The 22,436-nt window shown below is 39.5% G+C and overlaps 1 protein-coding gene across 2 annotated transcripts in view; it reads left to right on the top strand.

Annotated features, from left to right (window-relative positions):
• Positions 1–22,436, top strand: part of CWF19L2 (CWF19 like cell cycle control factor 2) — a 119,934-nt gene that overhangs the window by 68,056 nt on the left and 29,442 nt on the right. For both annotated transcript variants that reach the window (XM_025893721.2, XM_073903676.1), the window contains exon 12: positions 274–411. In XM_025893721.2, coding sequence (XP_025749506.1) covers positions 274–411 — 138 coding nt within the window. The remainder of the gene's footprint in view (positions 1–273; positions 412–22,436) is intronic.

The following is a 22,436-nucleotide window of genomic DNA, read 5'->3' as shown; positions in this document are numbered from 1 at the left end:
TAAAAGATTTCTGCTTTTTCCTCCAAACCCAGAAATCAGATAGTGTTATACTTCCATCCCTAGGGAAGAGGAGAGTAATGGGGCAGAAATAGGGAGTGGTATTCTAATGGAAATTCTTCCAAAAGGAAGCACACAGAATAGGGATAAGCTAGCTGGAAGGAAAGATTGTGGTATGTAGTGGGATTTTTGCATTTAATACCAGATTTACAGATAGTTAATTAAAAATACTTCAAAGACCCATGTTTTCACTAAATAATGTTCATTTTCTCATAGGCTTCAACCCATGAAGAAAAAGAAAGGGTTAGATACTTTCATGATGATGATCATCTCAGCCTAAATGATTTAGTCAAGAATGAAAAGATGGGAACAGCAGAAAATCAAAACAAACTTTTTATGAGGATGGCATCGAAGGTAAGATCCATTCCTAGGATACCTTTCAATTTAGAGAAGCTGGTTACTCCATCTAGCAATGATCTATTTTTCAGAGTGCTTGGTTCTTTCTGATCTTGATTTATTTTATTAAACCAAATCCTTTATAAGACCTATCAAGAACATACATTTTGGAATTGATTGGGAAATTAATAATTGGGATTTATTTTGTTTTTAAATATAGACTCTGGTTTAGTTTTTTTATGTATACCGTGACAATGTTAATTGTGTATTTGATCTACCATTTAAGGGAAAGTTTTGGGCCAGAGTTAGATGACCGGTGTGTTTTGTGTTAATATTCCTTCAACTCTTCATAATTATATCACAAGGAGTGTATTTGAAGTAACATATTATAGATTACAGAGGAGACATCTTGGAATAATCTTAAATCTATTTATATGAAAACTTTGTATGTATAGTTCATATTTATATGAAAATGTGTGTTAGTACATCATTATGGATAGTAGGATTAGTTTTTGTTTCAAATAGCATTCTTGGTTGCAGTCCCTTCCAAACACTACCACTGACTTTCTTTTGAAAGAGACCTATTTTAACTCAGCTGTGTAATAGGTTTGACTATGCTGGAGTTTCAGCTCGCTGTCTGGATTTGCAGACCAAGCTTTCCTAGAATATAGCTGTCCACGTTTGTTTACCTATTGTCTAAGGTTGTTTTCACCCTACAACAGCTGAGTTGAATAGTTGTGATGGAGACCTTACAGCCCACAAGGCTGAAATATTTGGAATAATTTTTGATGGTGGGAGTTTGAACTCGGTATCTGACGTACAAGGGCAAGATTTTTTACTGTATACATTTTTAGACTTCTTTTTTTTCAAACTGTGTGAATATACTGCCTGGTGAAAAATTTTACTTAATGAAAACTAGAATAAAGATAAGCAAGGTGTCTGTGTGTATGTGTGTGTTGGGAGGAGTAAGACAAATTTGGGTTTAAATAGAAATGATTATTCTTCCCATCACCAAGAATTGTATGGGATCTTTAATTTAACCCATAGGATCATTTTACTTCTCTTTATTTGGAGGCAAAGACTAGAAGTCTCCTAGGGTCTGGAAATTCAATGCAGAAAGGTCATATTTTTATGAAAGTTTTCTTTTCAGAAACAGGACAGACCATTTTATGTGCAACTCTGAATTATTTAGTTTTAGTAATCTGAGCGTGGTCAATTCAGGTTGATACACAAGATAAAACCTTGTTATAAATTGTAATAGTCATTTATTGCTTCACTTGTTCACTGAACACCTAATCTGTGCTAGGTAGATAACCATTCTTGGCGCTGTGAGCAGGGAACCGATCAAGTCAAAGTTCCTCCCCTCAAGGCGCCCTTATTTCTGGTGGATGAGACAGAAAGTGAACAAATGCATGATGTGTAAAGTATTATATAACATAAATATTATACAAAACAGAAAATATTGCTGTAGGAAGTAAAGCAAAATGGAAGGAGGGAGGCTGGTGTTTCAGTAGAGTGTTGAAGGAAGGCCTCTCTGTGGAGGTGATGTTTCTGCAGCGTGTGAACAGAGTCAGGGAATGGTCCATGTGAATGTCCCAGAGAGAATATTCACGCGGAAGAAACAGCAAATGCAGAGGATCTGAAGCAGAGGTGAGCTCGAAGAGCAGGAGAAGACAACAGGGTGACAAGTGAGACTGGGAAAAGGAGAAAGGAACAGGGCAGTAGAAGAAGAGGTGGGAGACATAGCAGGACTCAAATCCTGTAAGGTCTTACAGGCCATGGTGTGGGAGCTTGTGGCTTTGTGTAAGCGATGGGCATTGTAAGTGATTTTGAGGGTTTGGACTAGCACAGTGTCATGATCTGGTTTATGTTCTGTAATTGTCCCACAATTCTCGTAGATCCTGTTTTGTTTTCTTCAGTCTTTGTTCTCTCTGCTTTCTGATTGTGGAAGTTTCTCTTGTCATCTTCAGGCTCCGAGCTTCCTTTCTCAGCCATGTCTGGTCTGCTCATAAGCCCTTCAGAAGCACTCTTCATTTCTGTTGTGTTTTTGGTCTCTTGAAGTTCTTCCTGGTGCTCAGGATTTCCATCTCTGCTTACGTTGTCGGTCTGTTGTTGGTGAGCCGATGCTCCTGGGCCTGTGAACTTCAGTGCTTCTGGTTTTCTTCCCTGCCTCGCGGGGAAGGGATGGCTGGAGGGGGCTGCAGTGCGGTGTGTCCCTCGCTTCCGGTGGGCCGGGCTATGATAAAACCCCCGCGGGTGAAGCTCTGGTAAGACAGTTCCTCCTGAGGGCTGACCTTGTTAAGAAGAACAGAATGCTCTGTCTGTCAAAATGCTTCTCCTTCTGATCTTCTTTCTCTGATCTTTGCTCTGAGGACCTGGTTGAGCACCTAGAGGTCAAACTCACCGAATTATGGGGGCTTTCCCTAGGACCTGGTTCCCCAGAGTATTTAACTTTCAGACTTTCCCTCTGTCCACACTGAGCCTCCGGCACTATGTCAGTTACAGGTTAGGTTTTCCTGCCCAGCACTGATTCCTATGGGACCACTGCTTCCCACACAGATAAATTGTGGTTCTCTCTACTCACCTGACTGTCTCCTTGATTTTGGGGTCATCCCTTTACTGAGAGATCTAAGAGGAGTTGTTGATTTTTCATGCTGTTCTGCTTTGTACTTGTTGTTGGGACAGAGTGGCAACTTCTCAGCTCTTTAAATGCCAGATTGGAACCTGCTGGTTTATTTTAGAAAGGATTTTTCTGGCAGCTCTTTTGGGAAGGTAATGTAGAGAGGCAGGAGTGGAGGTAGGGAGATCACTTTAGGAGGGTATTGCATTAATTCATATAGAGCCTTGGATTAGGGTGGGAAACTACTGAGAAGTGGTAGCATTTGGGGCAATTCTGATGTTATTGATTGAAATAGAAAACCTTGCAGGGGACACATCTCACTGGAGGTTGGAGATCAAGAATGCTGTTACGGACGTGTGAAATATGAAATGCCTGTTAAAGATTCACATGGTGGCATGGAGTGACTGTCATGAGGCTCTGGTTGATGTTGGCTCTGTCATATAGATTTGGATGCTGTTAACATTTAAATGTATTTAGGGGCGCCTGGGTGGCTCAGTCGGTTGAGCGTCTGCCCTCGGCTCAGGTCATGATCCCAGGGTCCTGGGATCGAGCCCCACGTCAGGCTCCCTGCTCAGTGGGGAGCCTGCTTCTCTCTCTCCCCCTCCCCCTGCTTGTGCTCTCTCTCTCTCTCTCAAATGAATAAACAAAAAATCTTTAAAAAATAAACGTATTTAAAGCCATGGGACTTAAGAAATTATTAATGATGTGGGTCTGAAGACTGAACTCTTGAGCCCTGTCTGGAAGGGACCGAAAGGGTTCCACAGATGAGACTGAGAAAGTGCAGCCAGTGAGGCAGCAGGAAGACTGAGGGTGTGGAGTTTCAGAAGTGGGAGAAGACAGGAAGTGCCAGTGGCTTTGGAGAGGCTGAATAAGATCTCTGAAGATGGACAAGTGACCATGAGATTTGGCATTGTGGAGATTTCTGGCGACTCTCTTAGGTGTGGTTTCCTTGGTCTGCTAGGGAGGAAAGCGTGATTGTCATGGGTTCAAGAGTGAGTGTGAGGACAGCCCGTGAGGGGGCTGGCCTTCCAGAGAAGCTGGGTGCTGCCTGTCGTCATGGCAGGAGAAGAGAGTGTTTAAGAGGCGAGGAGGTTTGTAAACGTGGTGATAGACACATGAACCAGTTCTCTTCTTTTTGCTTCTCTTTGTTTAGTGAAAAGACTAGGGTTATCTGCTAAAGTGATGGTGAAGAAGGGGTGTTAGAGGTTTGAGAAAAAAGTGTGGAATGGTTTTTGAGAGAACCAGGAGTGAAATAAAGTATGACTTTCAGGCAGCACTGAAGGTCCATTTGAGGTTTACGGTTATAAATTTAAAATTACACATGTCAGGGTGTTTGTGTATTTTTCTTCTACTGTGTTTGGATAGAGACTGAGTTTTATTGAATCATGATACAGTGATCATGACATTTTGTATTTTTCATATTTCACCACCATGATTTATTGCTTTAAGGGTGCAAATGGTGGAGCTTGCTTATGTTTTTCTTTTGCTCTATTTGTGTATTGTAAGATCTTTCAGTAATATTTGTATTGTATAGGGTTTTTAGTTTTTAGTATTAACTGATTTGGCAAAGATTGTGATCCCTAAACATTGAAAATCTTTGAGTTTTTTAAAATTCAGATTTACTAAGTTAGAACATTGTAATAGATATTATAAAAATTTACCAGTGGGATGTCACCAAAATGGCAGCGTAATAGACCTCAGCCTTCATCCCTTCACAGAAAACAACAACTAGGTAGCTAACCATGACTAAAGAGAGCTCTAGAGTCTACTTAAGAAACTTCAAAGCATAGTGGAACAAAAAAAACCTTGAGAATGACTGCTCCCAAAGGGAAAGAGGACAGCTTCGTTTTTGGATTCTCCTGTTCCCAAGCTGGCATTGCTCAGCTTCCCAGCTAGAAAGAGTTCCTCTTGCAGGGAAGAGAAGTGCAGGGCACATGGGCAGCTTCCCTTGCATTTCGTGGCCCCACATGAAGGTCCTACTTCAGTTTCATTGCACCCAGAGACCAGCAAAGGTGAGATGTAGAGACAGCTAGTAACCAGGAAGAAAAGTAGGGGCCACCAGTAATAGCCACGCTGTGGAGTGATCGTGGTTCCCAGTGGTCTGCTCTGGAGACAGACCTGCAGCGTTTACCACTGAAGAGAGCAGCGAATGGTCAGCACAGCCGCTGCAGAAAGCTTGCAGGTTTTACCAGCTTTAACTCCACAGATAGTCACATTCAGCTGTCTCAGTCTCTTCCTGTTCCCTGCCCCACGCCCCAGTCAACTCCCCTTGGAGCCTGGGAACTGCACCAGCAGCTCTCCCAGGCCTCTACAGCTGTGTGAGTAAAAGCTGGAGCCTAGACCCCTGTGGCTGACCCCTACTGCCATGTGCATGTTGGCGGTTAGCCCCTTTAGGTGCGTACTTGCCCACGGCCAACCTGACACCCGTCACGAGCCTCCACTGCCATGCCCGTGCTCAGGGGAGACTGTCGCTGTAGGAGAGTGTCACCATGGCCTGGGTCTCTGCAGTTGCTTCTGGGCCTGGATTGGGCACTGCCTTCTGTCACAGCCCCGTATCACTCTGCTCCCCTGCAGCTGGCCCCACCAGCTGTGCACTTGCACACATCCTTCTCAGCCCCCATCACTGGCATCCGCTGCCAGGCACCCACGGCAAGACCCAGCTGCCAAGAGCCATGCATCTGCAGTTAACCCCAGCCCTTGCTGTCTGCCCTGCCCCCATCACTACATGTAGGATTGCAGCCATGACACAGGCACCTGCAGCTGGCCCCCACAAGTTGCTGTGGCGACTTCTTTTCTAGCCCCTCGCCCTCATCTGCTGCTGAGTACCCCAATAGCCCTTGCAGCCCCTGTGGACCCCCAGCACCTGCCAAGGATCACACAGTTGTTGACATCGTGGACCCTGGTGACTAGAGCCAATGAGCCACCGCACTCCCTCAGACTTCTTGCCACCCCATACCCTCACACTGGGCACCCTGCACCTGTAGACCCGAGATCACCACGTGCTCCAGCATGCCCCCATGTGCAGGTGGACATTTTCTCTTACTGGAGTCCATGAAGTCTGGAAGAGGGGACAGCTTCTTCAAATGCACAGACATCTACACAAGGTTACAGGGATCATAAATAATGAGGGCAACATGACTCCAACAAAGGAATAAATAACTATCTAGTAACCAGCCCCAAAGAAAAGAAGATACAGGTATTACCTGATGAAGAATTCAAAATAATTACCTTAAAGATGCTCAGAGAACTCTGAGAACACTGATAAGTAATTTAATGATATCAGGAAAACAATACAGGAACAAAATAGTAAGTTCCACAACAACACAAAAATAAATCAAGCTGCAGTTTGTAGCTGAAGACTACAACGAGTGAACTAAAAAATTCAATAAAGAGCTTCACCAGCAGACTAGACCAAACAGCAGGAAGAGTCCATGAGTTTAAAGAAAAATCATTTGAAATCATCCAGTCAGAGAAGCAAAAAGAAAAAGATTGAAAAGGAATGAAGAGAGCCTATGAGTCTTATGGGACACCCCTAACAAAAACAGTCTGTGCATCACTGGAGTCCCAAAGGAGAAGACAGAAACAGTAAGGGAGAGAAAGCTTATTTAAAGAGATAATGACTGAGAACTTTCCAGACCTGGGGAGAGATTTGGACACCTAAGTTTGTGAAGCTAATAGGTCACCCCAAAATCTCAATCCAAAATGATCTTTTCCAAGATGCAATATAATAAAACCTAAATGGATGAAAAAAAAAGATTTTTAAAAGCAAAAGAGAGAAAAAGATTCCTACAAGGGAGCCCCTCTAAGTCTTACAGTGGATTTCTCAGCAGAGACCTTTCAGGTCAGGAGAGAATGGGATGATAAGTTACAAATACTGAAGGAAAGAAACTGCTGGGCGCCTGGGTGGCTCAGTTGGTTGGGTGACTGCCTTCGGCTCAGGTCATGATCCCAGGGTCCTGGGATCGAGCCCCACATCAGGCTCCCTGCTCGGCTGGGAGCCTGCTTCTCCCTCTCCCGCTCCCCCTGCTTGTGTTCCCTCCCTCGCTGTCTTTCTTTCTGTCAAATAAATAAAATTAAAAAGAAAGAAAGAAAGAAAGAAAAAGAAAAGAAAGAAAGAAAGAAAGAAAGAAAAGAAAGAAAAGAAAGAAAGAAAGAAAGAAACTGCCAACCAAGAATATTTTACCCAGTAAAGTTGTCCTTCAGAAATGATGGCAAGATAAAGTTTCCTAAACAAATAAAACCTGAGGGAGTTTGTCACCACTAGACCTGCTTAGAGGAAAGGCTGCTAATTAGTGACATGAAAACATAGGAAAATGTCCAATAGACTAGGAAAGGTAAGAATATATTCAGATTCAAAATACTTTACTACTGTCATTTGCTGGTGTGTTAACCACTTAACTCTAGTGTAAAAGTTGAAGGACAAAAGTGTTAAAAATAGCGATAGCTACAATAATTTGTCAGTAGATACACAGTATAAAAAGTAAAGTGTGACATCAAAAACAAACTATGGGGGTTGTGGGAATAAAAGGGTAGAGTTTTTCTTTGAGATAGAAGTTGTTATCAGTTTTAAATGGACTTATACCTATAAGATGTTTCCAGTAAACCTGTGAGTAATCATGAATTGAAGCCTGTACTGGAAAAGATGAAGGGAACCAAAGTATTCAACTGTGGAAAATCATCCATTCACAGAGGGCTAGAGCAAGAGCAGAAGAAAGAAAAAAGGAACTGCCAAACATCCAAAACCCATTCACAAGATGATCATACTTAGCTGTTACCCATCAATTACTATAAATGTAATAGGTTAAATGCTCCCAGAGCATTTATGACTCTAAGAAGTCATAGAGTGGCTGAATGGATAAGGAACCAGACCCAACTATATGCTTCCCAACACAGATAGGTTCAAAGTGAAGGTATGGGAAAAAATATTCCATGCAAATGGAACCGAAAGAAGCAGGGGCAGCTATACTTATATCAGACGAAGTAGACTTGAAGTCAAAAACTGTAACTAGAGACAAGAAAGGTCATTATCTAATGATAAAGGAGTCAACTCATCAAGAGGAGATAATAATTGTAAATATACATGCACCCAATGTCAGAGCACCTGAATATGTCAAGCAAATAAAACACATCTGAAGGGAGTGATAGACAGCAGTACACTAATACTACAGGACTCCATTCAGTACCTCACTTTCGTCAGTGAACAGATCATCCAGACAAAAAAAGCAGTAAGAAAACTTGCTGGACTTGAAGTACACTTTAGACTAAATGGACCACACTGACATATACAGAATGTTTCATCCAACAGCAACAGAATATGTGTTCTTCTCAAGCACACATGGAGCACTTTCCAGGTTGGAACATATGTTGTTCAATCACAAAAATTTAGTCTTACCAAATTGGAAAATACGGAAATTGTGCCAAATACCTTTTGAGACCACAGTGGTGTGAAACCAGAAATCAGTAACAAGAGGAAAACTAGAAAATTCACAAATATGTTGAAAATGAACCATAGCACTCCTGAACAACGCATGGGTCAAAGAGATATCGAAAGGGAAATAAAAAAAATACATCGAAACAAGTAATAGTCTAAACAGAACATACCACAACTTACGGGATGCAGCAAAAAGTGCTAAGAAGGGAGTTTATAGTGCTAAACATCTATAGTTAGAAAAAATAAATATCAGAAATAAGCAACTTAGCTTTTACACCTCAAGGAACTGAAAGAAGAAAGGAAGGAGATAACAAAGATCAGAGCAGAAATAAATGAAATAGAGAATAGAAACACAAAAATCAAGGAAACTAAGAGTTGGGTTTTTTGAAAAGATAAACAAATTGATAAACTGTTAGCTAGATTTACCAGGAAAAAAGAGAGAAGAGTCAAATAAAATTATAAATGAAAGAGGAGACATTTCAGCTGATGCCACAGAAATATAACAGATGATAAATACTGCTATAAACAGTTATATACCAGCAGATTGGACGACCTAGATGATATGGATAAATTCCTAGAAATAACCTGCCTTGTCTGAATCCTGAAGAAACGGAAAATCTGAACAGGTCAGTAATAAGTAAGGAGATTGATTCAGCAATCAAAAACCTCCCAGCAAAGAAAAGTCTAGGACCAGAAAGAAAAGGAAGAAGCAAAATTGTCTGTATTTGCAGATGACATGATATTATATAGAGAAAACCCTAAAGATTCTACCAAAAATGTGTTACAGCTAATCAACAAAATCAATAAAGTTTTAGAACGTAAAATCAACATACAAAATCAGTTGCATTTTTATACACTAATAATGAACTATCACAAAAAGCATTTTACAGATTTCAGCATTCTTTCATGATAAAAACTCTCAAGAAATTGGGCATAGAAGGAACATTACCTCCACCTAATAAAGATCATATATAAGAAACCCATAGCCAACATCGTACTTAACAGTGAAAAGTGGGAAATTTTCCAAGATCAGGAATAAGACAAGGGTGCTCACTCTCAGCACTTCTGTTTGACATGGTAGTGGCAGTCCTAGCCAGAATAGTTAGGCAAGAAAAAGAAGTAAAAGGCATCTGAAGAGAAGAGGAGGAATTAAAGTTTTCTCCACTGATGATATGATCATGTATTTAAAAAATCCAAAGGACTCCACCAAAAAACTGTTATAACTAATAAACAATTCAGTAAAATTTCAGGATACAACATCAGCATACAAAAGTCAGTTGCATTTGTATAAACTAACAATGAACTATCTGAAAAAGAAAACCATTTTGTTTACAGTAGCATGAAGAGCAATATACTTGGGAATAAATTTAACCAAGGAGGTAAAAGATCTGTGCAGTGAAAACTATAAGACATTGATGGAAGAAATTGAAGACAGAAATAAATAGAAAGATAACCCATGTGCATGGATTGGAGTGGTTAATGTTAAAATTTCCATACTGCCCCAAACCATCTATAGATTTAGTGTACCCTCTATCAAAAGTCCATTACCATTTTCCATAGAACTTGTAAAAACAATTCTAAGATTTGTATGCAATCATAGAAGACCCCAAGTAGCCAAAGCAATTTTGAGAAAGTAGAAAGTTGGAGGCACTCCCTGATTTCAAACTATATTAAAAGCAATAGTAATTAAAACAATATGGCACTGACGTAAAAAGAGACACAGACCAGTGAAACAGAATTGAGAGTGATATGGTCAACTTGTATTTGACAAGGGAGCCAAGAATACTCAGTGGGGAAAGGATATTCTCTTCAACAAATGGTGCTAAGAAAACTGGATGTGAACATGCAAAAGAATCAAATTGGACGTCTCTTTTGCACTTTTCACAAAAAATAACTTGAAACGGATTAAGGGCTTAAATGTTAAGACTCAAACCTTTAAAAAAAAAAAAAGGGAAAAAGCTTCTTGACCATGGGTCTTGGCAATGATTTTTTCAGATGTGACATACCAACAGCACAAGTAACAACAACAAATCAGCAAATGGAACTACATCAAACTAAAAAGCTGAAAAGCTTCTGCAGAGCTAAAGGAACAACGAAATGAAAAGGCAGCCTATAGAATGGGAGATAGTATTTGCAAACCTTTTCTCTGATAAGGATTGATACCCAAAATATAAGCTCATACAACTCAGTAGGCAAAAACCAAACAATACAATTTAAAATGGACAGAGGACTTGATAGACAAAATTTTTCTAGAGACAACATTTAAATATCTGAGAGGTACACGAAAAGATGCTCAACATCACTCATCGTCAGGAAAATGCAAATCAAAATCACAATGAAATACCATCTTACACCTGTTGGAATGGCTGTTATTGAAAAGAGAAGAGATACAGGTCGTGATGAGTCCTGGGTGTTGTATGTAAGTGATGAATTACTAAATCCTGACCTGAAACTAATATTACACTGTATATTAACTAACTGGAATTTAAATAAAAAATTAAAAAAAAAAAAAGAAAATGAGTGTTGGTGAGGATGTGGAGAGAAAGGAGCCCGGGTGCACTGTGGGTGGGAATGTGAATTGGTACAGCCACTGTGGAAATCAGTATGGAGGATTCTCAAAAAATTAAAAATAGAACTACCCTTCTTTTCATCAAGAGACACAAAAGCTCATGTGTTTCTTCTTTTATTAGTTAAAAGGCATTAGTAGAGATTGGCCAATTTTTTTTGTGTATAGGACCAGATAGTAAATATTTTCAGCTTTCTGTTGTAACTCCCAGCTCTGCTGTCCTGCCCCAGGAAGCAGCTGTAGGCAATACAGAAATGAATGATACAGCTCTGTTCCAGCAAAACTTTATTTATAAAAACAAGTGGCTGGCCTGATTTGGCTTATGGGCCATGGTTTGTCAGTCACTGGTCTAGGATCTCGAAATGATAGATATTTTCATGACAACTGTCTTTGAATTTGGGTACTTTTCATACTTAGTAGTTATCCTGAAAATGGATCTTTAAAGGCCCTGGGAGAAGTAACCCTTCAGGAATGGTTGATATAGGTCAAGATCCTGTTTGTTTGTTTATTCATCCACAGATATTAATTGATGGCATTCATTGTGTGGAGTGTTCTATTGGGGATACAGTGCACATTAGGAAGAAACCGTTCTTGCCTTTAGGGAGCTCATAAGCATTCAATAAATCATTATGAGACATGAATTCAGTAATTATAGATGTGTAAATTACTGTGAAACACAAATGGAAAGTCTTTTGAAAGAAATACCAGGGTGTCATAACCTAAGTTGGGAAGACAGAAAGTATTTCAGGTTGGACAGCAATTCTGATACTACTTCTGGTCAGTATTTAGTCCTACCCTATTGCATATTTATTTGTTTTTTACTGTCCATCCTTTTTTTGTAATTCTGAAATTCAGATTATGTTCACTCTCTTTTGTAATTTACCATTAGATCTTTAGGAGTATCTCTTTCTTATAACCAGATTAAGAAAGGTATCTTGAGCCAAATATAAACTTGATTATGTTTTTGTGTTTAGAAAGGGCATTTATGGTTGTTAGGGTTTTTTTTTTTTAATGCTTTCTGTATTTTTTAGTTTTCCTGAGTATTTACTACATAATTAATGAAAAAGAGGAACAATCACAAATTCTGACAAAGGGTATGTGCATCTGTTATACTGTATATATAGAGTATGGTTGGTTGTGTATTTATTATCGTGTATTAGGAGACAGGTACGTAGTAACTTTTTGGAAGTTTCTTCCTTCAAAATCATAGAGCTAAAGGATATGTGATTCTGGGGGGGACTTTCCTCCTCTTGCTTTTGTCCTTTCACACTTTACTGAAGAGGAACCGAGGACACTAAGAGAATTAAATTGCCGTTGCAGGCCTTAGCGACTTGTCCGATTTTGCAAGCTACTGAGTTGCAGATGGCTAGCACCACAAGTCTCAATGTCCAGCTCCCAGTCCGGCTGTTTTTCATGAAACAGTATGGCCTTTCAAATGACTCCAGTTAATGGATAGTTGTTGGCTGTTGCCTAAATTTAATTGTCTTTGTACAGTTTCCATGTGTCATTTATTGGCATTTGTGAATAAGTGGTGTGTGCTTTGCTCTTTCTTAAAATACATCCTATTGACTCTAACATTCTTTAAATATAAACTTTTCCATTTAAAATCTAAGACGTCAGTGTTTCCTTGGCAACATAAACTTAGGCACGTCTTCATGAGATCTCTGTACATCTTTCCTCATTAATTTTGTTAGCACCGTGGGCAGTAATTTTATCCTTTTTGTTCTGATAGTGTATTAAAAATGGACTGGAGGGGAAGGAAATGGAAGGTACACGAGAAGAAAACAGAGACAGACTCAGTAATTAGGGTTTTACTTTATATTGTAAGAAAACAAAATGATTTTATTGTCTAATAGAAGATGCTTGTTGTTTCTATTGATAATTTTATTTTTTTTCTGAATTTGTGACATTGCAGGCTTGATACCTTTTTGGATGGAGGTGGTCTTTAAAATATAAAGTCCATATTTCCATAATATACAGTAGAACTTAAAGTCCTTTTTAAAAGATGTTCAGTAAGCTGTAATAGTACTAATGAATCTTGAGAACTTAGGTGGCAGCTTTGCTAAAGGCCTGAGCAGAAGAAGGTGAGGAATGTCTAGATTGCCGCCTCATTGCAGGACCTGTTTCGGTGCGGGGGGTAGCTATTTCCATCCTCTTAGACTTTCATTGGTATGGGGTGAAAGTAGCTTTGCACAAGGCTAATCCAAGAGTGTGAAATGATGTATATCGTCCCGTGACATCCTCTACAGAAAATTTGGAATTTGGGCATCATGAAATGGTAGAAGTGATATTTTGTTTTGGTATATAACTGAATAAATTTTAACGTACATAGTTTGTGCATTTTTCTAAAAGATGTAGGCTTGAATCCAGTCCATGCTGCTTAACAAAATTGGTCTGTTTTGTTTTGTTTTCTGGGTCGGAACACCAGAGAAGTAATTTATTCGGCTTTCTTTGGTTCAAGTCCCATTTCTTTTTTTAATAGTAAAATATACATAACATAAAATTTAACACTGTAGCCATTTCAGGTGTACAATTCAGTGACATTAAATACGTTCACACTGTTGCACACACATCACCACCATCCATTTCCAGAACTTCTCCATCATCCTAAGCAGAAGCCCTGTACCTGTGAGAATAACTCCCTTTCCCACACCTGTATCTCCATCAGCCCTTGGTAACCTCTGTTCTGTTTTTGTCTCTTATCAGTGTGCCTGTTCTAGGTACCTCGTAGACCTGGAATCACACACTCTTCTTCCTTTTGTGTCTGGCTTACTTTGCTTAGCATAATGTTTTGAAGGTTTGTCCATGTTGTAGCTTGTATCAGAATTCCATTCCTTGTTAAGGCTGGAATGGAATTCCATGATTTGTATAGACCACTTTAAAGAAGAAATCTCTTCTGGGTGCTTGGGTGGCTCAGGCGGTTAAGTGTCAGTGTTCAGCTTAGGTCATGATCCCGGGGTCCTCGATCGATCTCCGCATAGTGGCAAGTCTGCTTCCCCCCCGCCCCTGCCCCTGCTTATGCTCTCTCATTTTCTCAAATAAGTAATAAATAAAACCTTCTAAAAAATGAAAAAATAAAAAAAAGCTATTCATCTGTTGGTGCATATCTGGGTTGTTTCCACCTTTTGGCTAGTGTGAGTAATGGGGCTATGAACATGTGTACAAGTATCTTTTGAGTCCCTGCTTTCAGTTCTTCTGGGGATATATATGGATGTGGAGTTGCTGGACCATATGTTAACTCTTCATCGGACTTTCTGGAGGAACCACCAAACTGTTGTCCACGCGGCTACACCATTTTACATTCCTAGCAGCGGTGCACAAGGGCCCTGGTGTCTCCACATTCTCACCTATTATTTTCTGTCTTTTTGTTGTAACAACAACATTTGTTGTTGTTTTCATTTGTTTTTTAGTAGCAGCCATCCTAGTGGGTGTGAGGCGGTATCTCATTGTGGTCAGGTCCTAGTTTGACCATGGTGAGATTTTATGACACCTGTAGGCACTTCTCCCAGATTTTGACCTATTAACTTCAAATTGTTGGCCATTGGGTATACTGGGTCAGTACTTTATCCATTTTTCTTTCTAAAGAAAAAATAGAGTCTAAAATTATATGAAATTTATATTTCACCAGTTAATTTATCTTTTTCCAATGAATCTGAGGGGTTGGAGTTTGAAGGGTAATTTAGCAGTTTTCATCAAAATTTTGATTACAGGGTGCCTGGGTGGCTCAGTTGGTTGGGCGACTGCCTTCGGCTCAGGTCATGATCCTGGAGTCCCAGGATCGAGTCCCACATCGGGCTCCCTGCTCGGCGGGGAGTCTGCTTCTCCCTCTGACCCTCCCCCCTCTCATGTGCTCTCTCTCTCTCATTCTGTCTCAAATAAATAAATAAAATCTTTTAAAAAATTTTTTTGATTACAGATTTGTCATAAAACTTGAAATGCCTTGTAAGAATTAGACTGTAGTCTGTGTTTCTTGTTGATAATGTGTCCTAATGCAATGCTAATTAAATAGATTTGTTGCAAACCATTGTTTTTACATAATGTTGCTAAAAAAAGCTTTTGGTTTTCAGTTTTCATGGAATTTTTCTGTATATCTGATTTTTTTTATAAGATGCTATTTGTTATAGTTTAGGTTTTTTTTTTTCTAAAACATCAAAATGGCAAAGCAAATTAGTTTTCATGGTTAGAAACATTTGACATTTTTATACACTTAGTATTTAGTTGATTAATTCACTAACATCTTCAGTTTCTAGGCTTGAATTTGGAAACTATTTGCTTGATTAAACAGAGTCTAAGTAATAATTCCATTTAACTCCCAATTCATGTGGACAGTGGTTACCGTTAATGAATCCAGAAGAACTTCTCTTGCTGCAGTGATGTAATTGTGATCCCTCTGGACCAGGGTTTCTCAGCCTTGTTGGCACTGTTGACATTTTGGGTTGGCTAACTGTTGTGGGAGGACTGTTTGTCTCTTGTAGAATGTTGAGCAGCATCCCTGACCTCTACCTAGTAGATTCCAGTGGCATCCACACCCACCCCGTGTTTTGACAACCAAAAATGTCTCCAGACATTGCCAAATGTCCCCCAGTGAGGAAGTCGCCCCCAGTTGAGAGCCCTGCTCTGGGAGGATCTGGGAGGGAATAATAGTAACCACTATTTTGTGAGGACCTGCTCTGTATTAGGCCCTCTGCGTTCAGTGATGCTTGGAATTATCTGACAGCATTGGCATTATTAACCCCTTCTAGTAAACAAACTGATGCTCCAGAGATGCTCCATAGCTTGCTTATGATCACATATCCCTTTCCTAAACCCGGTTCATTTTTTCCCCTTTATCAGTACATAGTACTACTATCTTGCCTAGGTCGGAAAGCGAGGAGTCATCAGCAATACCTCTGCCTCCTTCATTTTCCACATCAGATCTGTACCAGGCTTGTTCTCCCCTCAGTGCTAATGAGTCTCCTTCTCTGCAGTCCCAGTGATGCTACGATCATTTTTTACTAGGTCTGTGAAAATAGCCTTGTAACTGGATTGCTGGCATTTCTTCCATTTCTTTTTAAATTTTACCTCACGGAAGCCACAGTGATTTTTTTTCCCAAAGTGTATGTCTGATCCTCTGGCCTCCATGTGAAAGCATTTCAGGTGGCTTTTGGTTGCTGTTAGATTTTTTAACGGGGTCTAACAAGACCTTGAATGGTCTGGTCTCTTCCTCTCCTGCCTCATATCAAGTCTTTCTCTCTCTTACTTTGCTTCCTCTGTTGCAGCTGTTGCTGACTTCCATCCAGTGCCTCCAGTGTGCTATGCTTTCTCCTGCCTCCCGCTCTTGGCCCATGTTTCCTTTGCTCTGCTTTGCTACCTTCCCCGCTTCTGCCCGTTTCACTCTTCCTGTTCGTACGTATCTCATTATTCTTTCAGGGAAGCCTTTTTCACCTCTGTGATTGTGTCAGCCCCTCTGTCAGGATCTCAGATTGCCGTCACGACTCTAATTGGACTTTTTTATTGACCATTCCTTTAGTTAATGTCTGTCTTTCCCATATTATTCCATGTTATTGGGATCGTGTTTGCTTTTGCTCACTTTTGTATCTTAACTATTATAATTTTTAGTACATGATGATAGTGTCTGATAAATATTTATTGTCTAGAATCACATACTATACTTGAGGCTTGAAATTAAGTGCCAAAATCTCTTTTTTACCACTCTACTTAGTTGCATAGAAAATTCATATATTTTCTGTTCTCATTAATGCCTGTTGTTTTGATTTTGCAATGATATTATTTTAAAAACAAGCACAGTCTTTCATCTTTTAACATTGCTGGCCTTTTTATCATCAACCTTCTCTACTTTGTTCTGGTAGAGACCACATCTGAAAAAATCTTGTAGTGGGCCCCACACTGAGCCACAGAGAAATTGTTGTTTAGGTTCTATCAGGGAAGAGCTTTGGTCACAAGGATAGTCAAATGCTGGGACAGGTTTCCTGGAATGTGTTGCTAATTTATAGTGCACAGGATCAAGAATTAAATATATATGTTTTTAAATTTCAAAAATAGAGATGATATTTTTGGAAGCTCAAATGCTTAAAAGATAGTATGATGAGAATATAACTATTAAATTGACTGAATAAAGTTAATGAGTTTTAATGGCATCTTCTAAAAAAATAAACGTCTGTAATCCATGCCTTAATTTGAATATCAAATACCTAGAATTACACATAAGCCTATGCCATATTGGAGAATAATCTTGAGTTCTGTCTGTAATTCCTACCATTGTTCCTCTTCCAACAAAGACTTTAAGGGAGAGATCAGGATGTTTATACCTCCTGGCATAATATGCATGACCTAAAAGAGCTGTAGGTGGAAACACTGGAAAAGTAAAATAAAAATTATGCACTGTGGATATCGTAAAAAAGAAAAAAAGAATAAACCTTGTTGAATAGTCTTCTTAAAGGCGTTTTACAGACTAAAGTGAAACAAAGCACATTTCCTGTGCTTCTCAGTAATTTAATACTAAATTATCTGTGTAGCAAAAGAAGGATGACAAGGATTAATTAAAATGTTCCCTGATATTTTAGACATGGAAATATTTTAATGAAAAATGCTACCAGTTTGTCAAAGCTAACATTAAAGTTTATTTTTATTAGCTAGTAAGAGAATGTGGAATTAAAAACTGTCCTGGATTTTGGTTATTGATAGGTCAAATCTCTAATGCTTCTTATGGCATCAGAAATATCTACTTTAATTTTCAGTGTTTAAGATGAGGTTTTCTTAAGAGCATGAGTGATTTCTTTGCTTTCCTTAGGGCATGATAATTTGTGTCTATGTTTATTTTCTTCCTCCAAGAAAAAACACTTAGAAAGAGTGACTCATTCTTGCCCCACGAAAGCTTCAATCTCTAATAAGTTAGCTTTAATTCTCAGAATTAAGGAACAAAGACAAGAAGTCAGAAATCAAGATAAGGACTTAAGTCATCTGGGAGTAAATGATTTATTTTACTTCATCAGATTTTTTTTTTTTTTTTTAGATTTTTATTTATTTATTTGAGAGAGAGAGAATGAGAGACAGAGAGCACGAGAGGGAAGAGGGTCAGAGGGAGAAGCAGACTCCCGCAGAGCAGGGAGCCCGATGCGGGACTCGATCCCGGGACTCCAGGATCATGACCTGAGCCGAAGGCAGTCGCTTAACCAACTGAGCCACCCAGGCGCCCTACTTCATCAGATTTTAATGTGGTTTAATGGAATTCCATTGGTTTTTCTAGTCTTGGTCTTTTTTAATTTTTTTTTTCCCTAGGAGGCTTTGTTAGATAAATTATGATCCATTCTGCTTATCTGTTTAGCTGCTGACTTCTAGTGTTGCAGTGGTACATGATTTAACAGGAGAGCAGTTTTTAGAAATAGAGTTTGTCAGCTGAGTTGCTATAGTAGGATGTATTTCATTTGAGATTTTTCTTTCAACTGAAACTGAAACTGGATGAGTCCATCATCAGTAGGCAGTGCATCAAAAGAGTGTTGACTTTGTTGTGTATGTACATGACAGTTATATGAATAACTGAAACAGGGTACTTTTAGTCATTTCATAAAGTTAAGACTTCAAGATTAGTGTTCTTTTCAGTAAACTAGGTGATAATAATATTGGTTCTTTATGAACTATGAGGGTTTTACTTGTGAAAGAGGTAGCTAATGTGGTACTTCACATAGGACGAATGAATGTCTATGGTGAAGACCAAAATCACATTCAGTTATGTTGTCTTCTTGTAAAAAAAATATTTTGTTTATTTGTGAGAGAGAGTGAGAGAGAGCACGAGCAGGGGTAGGGGCAGAGGGAGAGGGAGAGAGTCTCAAGCCGACTCCCCGCTGATCTGCAGTCCCAGGACCCTGAGATCATGACCTGAGCTGAAGTTGGATCCTTAACAGACTGAGCCACCCAGGTGCCCTTATGTTGTTTTTATTAATGCATCATTTGTTCTTTTTTTTGTCTTTACCAGTTGGCTTTAGTTTCACTTTGAAAAATAATTCTTTGTTAGTCTTTTGTTTTTAAATGACCTTAACTTAATTTTGAAAATGTGTAGAATCGGGATCCTTATTTTCTTCTTGTAACAAATTATTGTGACTATTTTAGATTCCTAATAATGCAATGTATGAATGGTAATTGGTAGTAGAAAAAACAGGTTTCAGAAAGTTTCTTCTAGCTAGGATGTCATTTACCAGAGAATATGAGACAAGCATATGAATCCTTTTTTCTGTGATTTGTCATTGGTTTTAAAAGGCATTTTGTGTCTCTTCTCTTGATGCTAATCAGATGTTTATAGATTGTAGGCTAGCTTTTTTATTTTTACTCTAAATTTAACAACCATTTAATGATTACTTAGAGAAGGTGTCTCTGGAGTCCCACTTTTGTATTATATATAATTCTAATGTACTTGGTTATCCAGTTTTAAACCAGGAGTATAATAAAAGCAGTGAATTAGAAGTGAGGAAACGACTACCATTAGAAGAAGTGCTTATAGCAATGAGAACTGACAGCTAGTTTAATATAGAGAGGAAAGAATGAGATGGAAAAATGGAGAGAAATAACTAAAAAATCACGAACGTCTTGGTTGATGTAGCTAGCCTAGAAGCAAGCAGCCCTCCAGAGACCCATTCGTGAATTATGATACATTATATTAACTGTCCCAACAATTGTCCTGTATTATCAGGAAGAGATTAAATTAAGTTCCATATATTATGTTTTAAAAGGCAGGAAAGTTTATAATACTCTTTGAGAAATTTCCTTTCAAAATGACTGCAATAAGAAATGTTTTTATACTCAAATGGAAAACCCTTAACTGATGGGAAGTTTAGCTGTTCAGAAAAACTTATTCTACCAGTTTATATTAATGGTTGTATTCTAAACCTCAGTCATAATGTGACATCGCTCACATTATTATCAACCATTAATCATTCTCTAATAAAATGCTGACTTCTTTATTTTCTTCCCTTGACAATTCATTCAAGAGGTTTCGCTTTGACTCTGATGGAAGGTGATAGGTGTTCCAAAGGAATGTTTGAAAGAGAAGAAGCTTTGGCATGCTCAAATACTTACATTCTGGTTTGGAAGAGTTGTTGGAGAGGGTAAGAAGAAGACTAATGATGAGGGAGGGGAGGAAGAAGCCGTGAGTGCCATGGCTAAGCAGACTGCAGAACCTGCCTATCCGGAGTATGTGAAATGGGGCTGGGGTCCAGTGCATGGACGGCAGGGCTGGTTTATATGGAAGCACATGTACACTCCCAGTGTAGCAGGACGGAGGAAGTACTAGCCAGGCATTTGCTTGGAGGGTTTGTAGGTTTCATGGTAGGAAGATGAGCAAGTTCTTGTCTGATTTTTGAGGTCATCTGCTGAGAGTGAAGAGGAAAATTGATGGCGTGTCCAAGGCTTGATGGTGATCTTCTGAAATAGTCACAGTGGAAAATGGAGGTTTTAAAAATTTTGTTGACGAGCCAGTTCAGCTTATGAGTTCGTAGGGAAGCCAATTGCAAAATTTAATGACTCTTCTATAACATGGCAGCCAGAGGGTAAGACCAGAGAAGGAAGATGGTTGATTACAATCAGATTGGACTATCCTAAAATAATACTGTTGGATTTGGTCATTAGAGAAAGTGGACTGGAGCAGAAAAGGAGTAGTTTTATTTTATTATTACATTAACTTTCAACCACCATACTATACAATTAACATTTGAAATGTCTGAATTTCATATACTGTTATATACTGTTTTTGCACAATGGTTAATATTAAAAAAATATTCTTGGAACATTCTTGAAGAAATGTATAAGCAGAGCCTCTGAACAAAAGCAGCTTGTTATTGCTATTTATAGAAGGTTAAATCTGTGTCAGTCACTTTTCAATCAGAGAAACAGAACTAATAAAAGGCACACAGACACAGGGAACAGGGATTGAACTTAGCAATTTTGGAATCTCGGTAAGCAGCCTTTTTAAGGCTGTGTGTTTGCGTCTTTAAGTCCAGAGGCAGGCACTTGGGGAGGGAAAAGCAATGTGAAAGAGAGGGGGAGCAATAACAAGCTGGAACCGAGCTGGAGCTCTCAGGGTGGACGGGAAACACATGTCCGTTCCTGTTGCCTGTGACCTTGGTAGTGTGGCTGTCCTTTAGACCAGGCCAGGAGCTAAATCCCCACATCTGACCCAGAGCTCGGAGAAGCCGAGAGAGGATGGAGGGGTTGGGGGGGCAGTTGCAGACCTGGCTACTGTGCTATGTAAAAGGAAAGTGGACAGTGTAGGCTCTAAAATGGCAAGACTTCATGTCTCCTGTAAGAATTTCTCCCTTCGCCCACCCTAACCAGAAATAGACAGACAAGGGAAGTCTGGTAAATGTCTGTCAGAGTAGTCGGATTGACAGTAACCACAACCCGGGTATTTTTACCTTGGCACGTCTCCTTAAACCGTATTTAACCTCCAAATAAAGAAAATAACAAAGAAGTCATGCTTCTAACATGATACAGCTGTCCCACTTACAACCAAAAACATGCTATCCCTTTCCCCAGAGAGAATGCAGCTACTTTTAACATTGATGGTAGATGGTAAAGAGATGAGAGAGGGAAAGAGAAGAAACAATTCTGGCTAATATTTAAATGTATAATCACATATGAATTCGTATCAAAGTAGTGAAGAGGTGTTGGAACTGTCATGAAACTGGTTATGTGGCTTTAGCTGGCATTTGTAACTGCTTTCCTTGCTGCCCGCTCCATATTCCTTTTGCCCACAGCAGCACCCTAACTGCTGCTCATGGTTCCTTGCCTGATGGGGTGGACCCGAACCTTTGTTTACTAGTGGTCCTGCCTTAATTTGAGTTGTTGTCGTTTATCACTGACTTTAGTCCTAGGCCATGAGAATTATACTAAGAGGTGCCCTAAAAGGTCTCCTACATTCAAGTTGCACGTCCCCTTGCCTCTGTTAGGTAGCACCACCCGGTGTGCCCTAGTCAGAATCAGCCGCTCCAGCCAGCGTAGGGACCCCCTTCTTTGCCTTTTGCTTTAGTTAAAGGACTAAGGAGCCAGAGCAGTCTGGTGGCCATCTCCGTGTCAAGTACAGTGAGTCATTGTGTTGTCCCTTGGAAGAAGGATTCCTCCCTTTGGGACTAAGACCTGTATAGCAGTAGGGCCTAAAGTCACAGGGATGGGAAGCAGAAGTTTCGCTAGTGTATCAAACGCAGTAATAATGAGATGGGTCACTGCTATTTTCCTCTAGCTTCCTAGACCTGTGAATCCTGCCAATGGGAGAGATAGTGTCACAGTTTGGATGTTGATTTAGAGCCCACGGTTCATCCTGGAGCACATTGCCCTAGCCCCAGTGGGTGGCATCCAGCATTTCTCATTAAGTCTAGAAAAGGCCAGCTTACTGTTCTGGTCAGCTAGCTGCCTCAGGATGATGGGGAACATGATAAATT

The sequence above is a fragment of the Callorhinus ursinus genome, unplaced genomic scaffold, assembly GCF_003265705.2.
Source record: "Callorhinus ursinus isolate GAN/ISIS: 27379988/994484 unplaced genomic scaffold, GSC_fseal_2.0 scaffold19, whole genome shotgun sequence".
Taxonomy (NCBI): domain Eukaryota; kingdom Metazoa; phylum Chordata; class Mammalia; order Carnivora; family Otariidae; genus Callorhinus; species Callorhinus ursinus.
This window is presented reverse-complemented; position numbering and strand designations above follow the sequence as displayed.